At 42.6% G+C, this 11672-nt stretch overlaps 1 protein-coding gene across 1 annotated transcript in view; it reads left to right on the top strand.

The window, feature by feature from the left end:
- The first annotated feature begins 278 nt into the window (after positions 1-278).
- LOC137345817 (probable G-protein coupled receptor 139) overlaps positions 279-11672 on the top strand; it is a 28549-nt gene continuing 17155 nt past the window's right edge. Inside the window, exon 1 of the mRNA XM_068009065.1 lies at positions 279-432. Within this exon, the coding sequence (XP_067865166.1) occupies positions 279-432 (154 nt within the window). The remainder of the gene's footprint in view (positions 433-11672) is intronic.

Genomic DNA, 11672 nt, shown 5'->3' with positions numbered 1-11672 from the left:
TGTTGGAGGTCAATTATCTAAGCCCCAAGGCATTGCTGCAGGAGTTTCTCAGGGTAGTGGCCTAGGCCCAAACATCTTCAGCTGCTTCATTGCAATTACGTCCCCTCCACAATAAGGAGAGAATGAGAATGGTCACTGATGATTGAACAATGTTTGGTACCTTTCACAACTCCTCAGAAATTGAATCAAACTGTGCCCACATGCATCAAGACTTGGAGTGCATACAGGTTTGAGCCAATAAGTGTCAAACAGCAATCTCATCACACAAGTGCCAGACAATGATCATCTCCAACAAGAGAGAATCTAACCGTCTCACCTTGACGTTCAGCAACATTACCATCGATGAATCTCTCACCATCAATATCCTGGGAGTTACAGTTGACCAGAAACGGAACTGGAGCAGCAACATAAATATTCTGGCTACAAAAGAAGGTCAGAGACTGGGAATTGGGCGATGAGAAACTCACCTTCGGACTCCCTCCAGCCTGTTCACCATCTACAAGGCACAAGTCAGGGGTATGATGGAATACTCCCAACATGCCTGGATGAGTGCAGCTCCAAGAACACTCAGGAAGGAAAATACTATCCATGACAAAGAAACCCACTGACTTGCCATCACCAGTGTGCAGTGGCAGCAGTGTGTACCATTTACAAGATGCAATGCAGCAACTCGCCAAGGCTTCTTCGACAGCGCCTTCTAAACATGCTATGCAGTTCACTTCACACCTCAGTAATGGGATCCTTGTCATGTCCCAAATGTGGATTCCTTCAAATATATAATACAAATACTAGAAGGTGATACAGTCTGATATGTACTGCATAACACTTTAGTCACCTTTCAATGGTTAGTACACTCGCAAAGCATCTGCCAGGATTGCCAGAAGAACTAATGACAGGGAACCAATTGTTGCTGCTGCAACGGTGGAGCACATGAAGCACATAAAATAGGTACACACCTTTCTAGTTTGCTCCAAACAGTATAATAATCAATAGTGGTCAGTCCTGTAGTTTGATGGTCAAGCTGATGTCTTTGGTCTACACCGAGCAAATTAAAAAATATGGACTGCGACGTCATCTATACCTGGTGGGTGGGCTTGTAAAATACAGTCTAGGGACAGGGCCGATTTTGATTTTCGCCGGTGGTGTAAAAGGAATGCTATTGAATGGGCCACCGGTTATCTACTTCATCCGCAATGCATTAGTCTGGATTTTATTCTGAGCAAGGCCTGATTTAAACGAGAAACTCAATAAAATGCAACAATCAAGTTTGCGGCCTACACTACATCTTCTACACGTCTGGCTGTAAATAAATGCAACTCGCCAAGGGTTCTTCGACAGTGCCTTCCAAACCCTGCGAGTTCCCCTCCAAGTCACCCACCATTGTCATGAATACAGGAAGTGTGATGATAAAAAAAATATGGTCAGAAATTGAAGAGTTATAAAAATTGACATCGTCTTTCGAAAAATTGACCTTTCTTTTAAAAAGTGGACAATGTGGTACAAAATGACCATCAAAGCTTAAAAGTCTTGGCTTTTGAATGTTGAAAATTTCTCACAGGGACAATGGAGTAGCTTTAAAGCTATGTCAATTTCACCCATCCTACACCCATCCTGAGATATTCCCGAATGGAATGGAATCTTCTGAAAGAAAGAAGGTCTGAATTGGAAACATCATAACTGCATTAGGGCGGCACAGTGGCGCAGTGGTTAGCACCGCAGCCTCACAGCTCCAGGGACCCGGGTTCGATTCCGAGTACTGCCTGTGTGGAGTTTGCAAGTTCTCCCTGTGTCTGCGTGGGTTTGCTTCGGTTTCCTCCCACAAGCCAAAAGACTTGCAGGTTGATAGGTAAATTGGCCATTATAAATTGTCACTAGTATAGGTAGGTGGTAGGGAAATATAGGGACAGGTGGGGATGTTTGGTGGGAATATGGGATTAGTGTAGGATTAGTCTAAATGGGTGGTTGATGTTCGGCACAGACTCGGTGGGCCGAAGGGCCTGTTTCAGTGCTGTATCTCTAATCATCATCATAATCATTATTCCCATCCTGAACGCATAAAGAGATATTAATGAATAGAATGGGGTCTGCTCAAACAAAGAAGGTGTCAAGTAACAATTTCCTGGGACATTGTCAGTCGCTATAGGCAGAACATCTCTTTCTTCCTGCAAAGGCGAGACAAAACAAATATTTACCTTCAAAGGCAGCCCGGGATGAGAGGGAGAGAGTGTGTGTGTGTGAGAGAGAGAGAGATCCAGAAAGAAGCATCCAAGAAATGTGCTTCCTGCTAAGGGCTGAGAGAAATCCAGCAAGAACGGAAACACCCTATTGTAGAACTTTACATCTTTCCTGATACAGCAGCGAATTAGAAGTGATGCACAAACATTCAACCAAGAAAGAAACCTACAAACAACTCAGGCCTGCAAACAACGAGAACTTGATTTTGGAGAGAATTCAACAAGTTTACTATAACTCCTGAAACCAACCCTGCATGTAAACCCACTTACCCCTTTTCCTTTCTATCCAGTTCTTCTTTTGAGTGTGTTGTGTGTGAGTGAATGAGTGAGTGGATGCAGTTATGATAATTTATGGATAAGGCATATTGATCTATAAATAATTGATCTTCTCTTTTAAACCTACAAGAAACCCTATCACTGTCTGGTATTTGACAAATAAAACACAAAGGGTTTAAACCTAAAAGAGAACAAAAAGCTTGCTGAGGTCAAGTGGAAGTTGAAAAGTGGGAAACACCCAAACCCCTCGCCACGTGGTCAAAACATCATTCTGACTTGGAATTATATCACCATTCCTTCACTGCCATTTCTTAAAAATCATTGAATATCACACTGAGGGTGTAACTACGCCAGATGGACACAAACATTCAGGAACGCAGCACCAAGTTCTCAAGGATAATTAAGGATGGCCAATAAATTCTGCATTTGCCAGCGATGTTCACATTCCAAGAATGATTTAATAAAAAGTAATGTAACGTGGGCGTGGCTGCAGCCAACTAATTGTAGGGTTACTGTAACATTGAGTCACAGTTTAAATTGAACAATACAAAATAAGCCTCCAATTATTCACCAGTCCCGATTTCCCCCTACCTTGAATTAATAGAAAGGAAATAGTATGGCAGGAGTGGCTACAATGACCGGGCAATTCGATAGCATGCATTCCACATTATCTCCCGAATTTAACATTATTCCCAATGTACGTAATATTTGAAACAACTTCAATTCTCACCACCTCGATATAAAGGTGATACTACTTGAAAATCGTTTGCACAAGGCCATACCGCTTGGAGGAGGCTGTTTGCCTGCTTCAGTTGAAGATTGTTGTTACATTGCCTACGGTTTACTGCTCTGGAAGTTCTATCTGGACTTTTAGTGGACGTTTTAGTCAGCTGTGCAAGAACATAACATTGGACTGGATATAACATAAAGGTATTCCCACCATTCCTACGTTATGAAAATCGGAACATGAATAGGCCATTCAGCCCGACGAACCTGCTCATCCATTCAATTAGATCATGGCTGATCATCTACCTCAACGCCACTTGGAGTCATAGAGTCATAGAGTTATACAGCACAGAAGCAGGCCTTTTGGCCCACTGTGTCCACACCGGTCATCAAGCACCTATTTATTCTAATCCCATTTTCCAGCACTTGGCCCGTAGCCTTGTATGCTATGGCGTTTGAAGTGCTCATCTAAATATTTCTTAAATGTTGTGAGGCCACTCCTGGGGTCTTGCATACAGTTTTGGTCTTTTCATGTAGGGTGGGATATACGTGCTATAGAGGGACTGCAATGGAAGTTCACTACACTAATCCCTGTGATGGCAGGAATTTCTTACGAGGAAAGCTTGTGGAAGCTGTGTATGTAGTCTCTAGAGTTTCGGAGAACGAGAGGGGATATCACTGAAACTTAAACAATTCCTAAAGAGCATGACAGGGTGGATGTAGTTAGGATGTTTACCCTGGGTATTCTCGAACTAGGGAAGATAGTCTCAGAATAAGAGGTAGATAGTTTAAGACTGAGATGAGGAGGAATATCTTCACTCAAAAGGTGGTGAATCTTTGGAATTCTCTGCACCAGGAAGGCTCAGCCAGGGGAAACATCCTATCCACATCCACCCTGTCATGGTCTGTAATAATTGTGTGAGTTTCAGTTCTCAGAAGCTCGAGAGAATACAGGCCCAGCTTCCACAATCTTTCCTCATAAGAAAATCTTGCCATCCCATGGATGGTCTGGTGAACGTCCATTGCAGTTCCTCTATCGCAAGTATATCCCGCCTTAGATGAGAAGACAAAAACTGTATTTAATACTCCAGGAGCGGTCTCACCAAGACTCTATATGATTGCAGCAAGTCTTCTTACTCCAAAACTCAAATCCCCTTGAAATGAATGCCCTCATACCATTTGCCTTCCTAATTGCTTGCTGCACCTGCATGTTAGCTTTCAGTGGTTCATGAACAAGGACATCCAGCGCCCTTTGGACATCAACACTTATCAATCTCTCACCATTTAAGAAATACACCACATCCAGTGCTTCTCCTTTATCTATGCTTCAAGTAACATCCTCAGAAAACTCCACCAGATTTGTCATACTTAATTTCTCTTTCATAATTACGTGTTGACTCTGCCCAATCATATCATTATTTCCAAGGTGTCTAGTTAACACATGCTTTCTTATAGATTCTTAACATTTTCCCTGCACCTAACGTCAAACTAACTGGTTTGTAGTTCCTCGTTTCTCGCTCCCTCCTTTCTTAAATAACAGCGTTAAACTTGATACATTCCAGTCTGCAAGAACCTTTCCAAACCTATAGAAAATTGAAAGATGACCATCAAGGCATCCGCTATCCCTTCTTCAGCATTCTAGGATGTAGTTCATCTCGTACAGGGGATTTAGCAACCTTTAATTCAGTCACTGTTTCGAATACTACCTTTTTACTGATACTAATTTCTTTCAGTTCGTAATTTTCACAGGTTCCTTGGTTCCCTAGAATATCTGGGATATTTTCTATGTCTTCTGCCATGAAGACAGTAACAAAGTAATTGCTCAGTTCTCAGCCATTTCCCTATTTTCCATTATAAATTCTCCTGTCTCTGCCTGAAACCCAGATTTATCCTTGCTAATCTTTTCCTTTTGACATACCTAAAGAAGATTTAACATTATGCCTTTCTGCTTCTCAGCAGCCTGCATTCATATGCTTTTTCTCCTTTCTTTATGAATTTGTGTGACATCTTTGCTGGATTTCTAAGTTGCTCCCACTCCTCAGTCTTACCACTTTTTATGGTAAATTATAAGCCACTTTCTTTTGTCTCCGACTTGCAATTATTTTCCCCTCGGATTATAAACAGTGTATGCCTTTAAGGCTCTGTTAAAAAACAGTGCCCCTTAAAGGAAAAGGAAGATCTGGACACAGTGTGCTGCAGCTGCATTTTTGTTATCCTGGGCAATGGAAGCAGATAAAGAGGTCAAATGATAATGTTTCCACTTGGCTGTGTTTGGAATTGGCAGAAACTGGCTGAAACCAGTTAGTTTTGAGAAATTTTTCAGCATGATGAACTGAAGAGAAAGGATCTGTTTATTCTCCCTCAGCAGCATATTTTACAAGGAGCGACAAGATAAGTTAATTTCCTGAGTAAAGAATAAATTACTTTTTTTGAAGAAACCATTTGTATTGTCATAGATTCATAGAGTCATAGACAATATTGCAGAAAACAATAGTTCTATGATCATCGTTCAAAGAACTGTTTAATGCTTGCTGCTGCTGAAGAGTGCAATGCCTATCTACTGATGGACTATTTTTTATCAAATCCGGATGAAGACTTCGAGCGGCCTTTGACTATTTCCACATTAGAAGTCTTCATCCCTCAGGAACGTAACCTACAAAGAATTACTTATTTTATTTCTTCTTAAGAGACAGCTAATTTTAAAAAAACTCCTCTTTTCAAACCAGACTACTGTTATTTTTGAATGTGTGTGTGTGAATGCAGGAGCTAGGTTAAAATAAGAAGTTATTATGTCTTTAGACATAGTTTTATCTTTGATCGTGTTTAAGATTTAGTTTGATTAAATAGTTAATTTGTTGTTCTCTAATGATACCTGGTTTGCTCGGTTTCATTCTGGGGTTATTCGTGTGTTTAATTTCACTCTTTTCCGATTGGGTGTCAAAGCTTAATAATGTGCTGCGACCTGTGAAGTGACTGACTGAATTGACAGTGTGTTGCTCCCGCTGTGGTCTTAACAGATTTACTTTGGCAGCCCGCGTCTGGGATCAGAATCAGACTAATTGGGGCATTCACCTTTGGAATCATATTATTTACTCATCTCTGAGAGAACACATATATTGGGGTCTTGCATCTGATATCATACTAATTGCTCTCACATCTGGGATTATATTAATTGGAAACTCAATTTTCGGGATCCAGATATAATGCAATTACGAAAAACAAAATAAATGGAAAAAGGTTTCTTGTATACTAAGGTACAGTCTATGTCATCAGAATACTATTAGTAGTTGCAGCAGAGTTTCTGGGTAAGGGGAATGTTTCATTCAATGATTTCATAACTTAACTAAGAATAAACTAAAATAATTCGTGATAAAATTGGTGTGAACATTGACTTGACATCAGGTGGCCAAAAGCAGTGATAATTGATATAGTACTACAACATCTGGAATTGGAAAAAGAGGAAGACGAGGAACAAGAAGTCAGTAAGTCAGAGAGTGAAGCAGTGGAAATAGCCAAAATGCAGTTAAAACTGAAAAAAAGAGAAGAAAAACAGAATTGGAAAAAGAGGAACGGGAAAACAAAATAATAGCAATAAGAACACTTGAACTTCAGAGAAAAAGTGAAAGAGAAGAGAGGGAATTTCGGCTAAAAGAGGCATTTTCCATATCATTTGCAAACATAGTCAAACAGATGAAATTGTCGAAGGAAAGCTGGACACTGCTTATGCAAAACAGGTTGGTATGGAAAGCTCATGAAGTTTATGCCATGCTTCCTGAAGAGGCTACTTTAGATTATGAGATGACAAGAAAGAATATTCTCGTTGCGACCTAGTCCCTGAAACTTCCCATCGGAAGTTTTGGACATCATTGATATTAGCTGGGCAAAGATATTTAGAATTTGAGAGGGTGAAGCAAATTAATTTTGACCATGGGATACGGGAATTAAAGACAGAAACCACATATGAGAACCTTTGAGAGTTGATTCTTTTGGATTAGTGGCACCACAAACAGGTAACTTTGTATGGGGCGTGGTGAATCATAGGAGGTAGATGCGATAGGAGCAATTTAGTGTTACTGCCAGAAAAAAATTCTACCCCCCGCATCCATTTAATTCAGGACATATGGCGTGAACATACAGGGATAAAAATTCGTTTTGGGCACTGGTGGAAAGCTGATGGTATCGCATCCAATGCCTGTTATCTGCCCCGTTTGATCTTCAGATCCATGACTGGTAAAGGAGATTAGGCAGGGCGCATAACAAGCACGGAGGCAGTAGCGAGCCAAATTTCAAACACATAGTGCTCACAAAGCATTTCTTTCCCTATGAAAGTCAACTCAGAACATACAAGAACATTGAGTTGATGGAAGATGTCCCTTCTGCGGTTCCTTATCATGTTTCAGATGGTGGACGAGGTGTTCTCATCAACCTTTGTTTGGTTTTCTGGAAGTAAACATTTTGCTTGTTTTTGTGGCATGCCATTTAGTTGCTGCATTGGACCCGTCCGACACAGGGGGAAAGAAAGGACCCCATGTGGCAGATAGCCAACAATAAGGACCCCAAAACTGAGGGATAAAATGCTTCAAAACACTTTAAGGAAGTGACAATAGTGCGTCCCATTACAGTCCCTACCTTAGGTAAGTGGCCAGAAGATTTGTTTGGATTTCTCACTGCTGAAGCTGCCACAGATGAGACCCATCTTCCCTTTAGTATCCTTATTGGTGCAGCAACTTAAATAATTCAAAACGACTCAGTTCTGTTAACTGCCTTCATTTCCTGATATCCATCGTCCTGCCATATCCAGGAATCTGTCATATCCCTTCATACTAATGCAATCCCGCTTACCATATATATTGCAGAACAAAAGGAAAGTGAACATCTGGATTTGTGGCATCAAAAATAGCCATTTCAGAAATGTATGATGACAACTGCACAGTTCCAGTAAAGCAATGCCTGGTCTGGATGGCCTGCGCCCCTGCTTACTAAAGGAAGTGAGTGCGTAGAGAGAAAAAGGGCTGGAATGAACTTACAATATTCCCTAGATATGGAGAAGGTGCCACATGTTGGGGGAGTGGCAAATGTGGCACCCTTACTCAACAAAGGGTGTAAGGACATTCTTAGCAACTACAGGTTGGTCAGCCTAACATCAGTGGTGGGTAACCATTTATAAACTATAATCAGCGAGGAAGAAAAATACAGGCACTTAGTGAGGATGGATGTAATGAATTACAGCCAGCACGGATTTCTAAAAGGCAGATCGTCGTTGACTTATTGAATTTTGTGAATAAAGTAACAGAGAAGAGTGATGAAGGGAAAACGATGGAGGTTCTCGATTTAGATTTTAAGAAAGCGCTTTGACAAAGTACCACTCATCCTTACTGCTGTCTGTGATGCATTCGGGGTGGCACACTGGCGCAGTGGTTAGCACCGCAGCCTCACTGCTCCAGTGACCCGAGTTCAGTTTTGGGTACTGCCTGTGTGGAGGTTGCAAGTTCTCCCTGTGACCCCGTGGGTTTCTGCTGGGTGCTCCAGTTTCTTCCCACAGCCAAAGACTTGCAGGTTGATAGGTAAATTTGCCATTGTAAATTGCCCCTAGTGTAGGAGAATGGTAGGGATGTGGTACAGGATATGAGATTAGTCTATGATTAGTATAAATGGGGGTTGTTGGTCAGCGCCGACGCAGTAGGGCCTGTTCCAGTGCTGTATTTCTACATAAAAATACCATTTAAATAACAAATTAACAAAACTGAGGCTCAGGGAATACAAGCATCAGTGAGTGTTTGGATAAAGGGGGAAAAAAGTCTGTGGGACATAAAACAGCGAGTTGTGATAAACGATTATTTTTCAGACGGGAAGATAGTAGACCTGATGTTAGTGCTCACGCAAGGTTCAGTCCTAGGGCTACTGTGCTGCCCATCTCCAATTACCGTTGAATCGACTAGCTTGCTTGGCCATTTCAGAGGGTATTTAAGAGACAGCAACATTACTATGGGTCACATATAGGCCAGACTAGGTAAGGACAGCAGATTTCCAATTATGTGATGGAACAAGGACCATGACAACGATATAGGCTTTTGGGTAAGAGATGCAGGGGGGCTCTGAGGCAGAACATTTTTGTGCAGGGAGGTGTAATGACCTGCAGGTTGTTGTCTACGAGGGTGGTGGAGGCAGAGGCGATGAATAATTTCAAAAGGAAATTCGATGGGCACTTGAGGGAAATAAATCTGAAGAGCTACAGGAATCGAGAGGGGGATTCGATTTCTTGACAGAGAGCCAGGAGGGACTCGATGGGCCGAATGGTCTATCTTTGTGCCTTTATGACTGTATACCCATTGTAAGTGGAGATAAATGGGGTTCATCTAATTGCCATTGCCGAGACATGCGGATGGATCTTTGCACAGATGTGAGGCATGCGAGGAGGTGGGTGCACCAGAAATTTTATGCAGGAGCTTTCCAGTTGCCTGATACGTTGCCACCTCAATGTGATTTTTCCAGATGTGGCACCTTGGTGAGGAGGGCCACGAGCTACGATGCAGCAGTTATCTTCATTATTAATTTATTTCAATGGCCGATTTCCTCACACATGCAATTTTACAACTGGTGCACAGACCTCCTATTGAAGTTAAGATTCAGTCATTACCTGGATGCAACTTCCAGATGGCAGTCTGGAGCGCCAGCGAGGCTTTCCTTAGCTCACCCCTCCCGGAGCTACGGGGATCAGTGGCCACAGCCACTGCTGCATGCCATCCTGTGTTGGGGCTCCCCTTCCACACGATGGCCTGGGAACCGTGGCTTCACTTATTTTTTTCAACATTTGGCAGTCACACGAGGGTGCTTCCATTTTAAGGTGCCCTCGTACTCCTCCACATTCATCAGCAGTGCCACCTCTCATGGTGGTGGTGCCAGCTGCCCACGGCCATGAGCAATCCCATGAGCAGCCTGACCAACGTCCCTTTATTGGACAGGGCTCTCGGGTGCACACTATTAATTGGCCAATAACATCTAGAAGTCAGATGGTGCTCAGTTATCACTGGGCTCGTGACCAGCATATGGCTTTGATGTTGGGATCTGGAGTCCTGCTGTAAATATCAGCCCATGCAGTTGGAGGCGGGAATCAGGAGTGGGCAGGTTGGGAAAGTTGTGAAAAAAAATCAATCGGACAAGTAACCCAATGTCATTCCACCTCCCTCTGGATTTCCCATTGGCTGGTTGCCAGTGATTCTGGAAAACCACTTGGGTGAGTCATGCCGTCAAGTAGAACAATATAGAAGCCAATAACGAACCAATTTCTGCATGCAATAATACTTGCCCAACGGTGAACATATTGGATGCTATGTTACCAAAACGGCAAGTTAAGCAAGGCAAATGTACAGTGTAAAGTCGTAGAGAACTCACCCCTACATCATTTCAGCAGTATAAAGGGGGTAACTGGTATTCAATGGGCCAGCCAAAGCTTTAGCCAGTGCTGCCGGGAGAAACACCTTGAAGCAAATATTGTGGGTAGTTTTCAGCAAAATAGCTTGGTGTCCAGACCTTACTGGACACCAAGGTTTGGAAAACCACTGAGGAGGAAATGGCGTCTTTTGCAACTTAGCTTGCACAGAGGGAGGACCAGCAGCTGTGGCATGAAACTAGGGATATCCATCCGGACGCAGCAGATGGAATGGCCGAAGGGCTGCACCAAGAATAAAGTGCATTCGCCTTTTACAGGACCTATAGGCCCAGGGTCAGCTTCCTGCCGTTAGCAGCAGTTCCTACAAAGGTTGCAGCTGTCGATTCTGGTGCTCGCTGTCCTTTGTACACTGATGGAGGAAGACCTAAGGTTATTAGGAATAGGAGGTCATCCATGGCGTTCAATGTGACCATAGATTTGAACTCTTATACTTCTGACTCATTCCAGGACCTAGCCGCAGATATCTGCAGAATCTTACAATCTGCAGCATCAACTGCATTAACGGACGCCTTATATTTCAAGGCATCACGGTACATCAGGTTTGACAAGGATTCAGCCAATGAAGCCCCGAATGTTATAGACTGTGCCTCGAAGGCAGGATTTGCTCACGTCCAAGGCACAATATACTTCACCCATGTGGAGATCAAGGCTCCATCACACTGATCAGGTGAATTTTTAATCATATATGTTTGCCACAATAATGTCCATTAATTTGTGAATAAGGCCCTTGTCATCCGTGAGCATATTGTGGATCATTGCACCAAAGTCTTGTTGGAATCCTGGATGAGGGGGTGATGACACCTTCTCTCCAACTGAAACCTGATCACTTGACTGCATTTTCCACCACTTGCCCTGTCAATTCCATCGTGGTTGCGGTATGGCATTTATAACCAAATCACCCCTTGGTCTGACTGTTTTACTCATCATGCACTTTCTGCTCCTTTGAGAATCTCACCTTGTTCTACCCCTTTCACATCTCTTTCAAA

The sequence above is a fragment of the Heterodontus francisci genome, chromosome 29 (assembly GCF_036365525.1).
Source record: "Heterodontus francisci isolate sHetFra1 chromosome 29, sHetFra1.hap1, whole genome shotgun sequence".
Lineage (NCBI taxonomy): Eukaryota > Metazoa > Chordata > Chondrichthyes > Heterodontiformes > Heterodontidae > Heterodontus > Heterodontus francisci.
The sequence above is the reverse complement of the archived record's forward strand: the minus strand, read 5'-3'. Positions and strand labels throughout refer to the sequence as shown.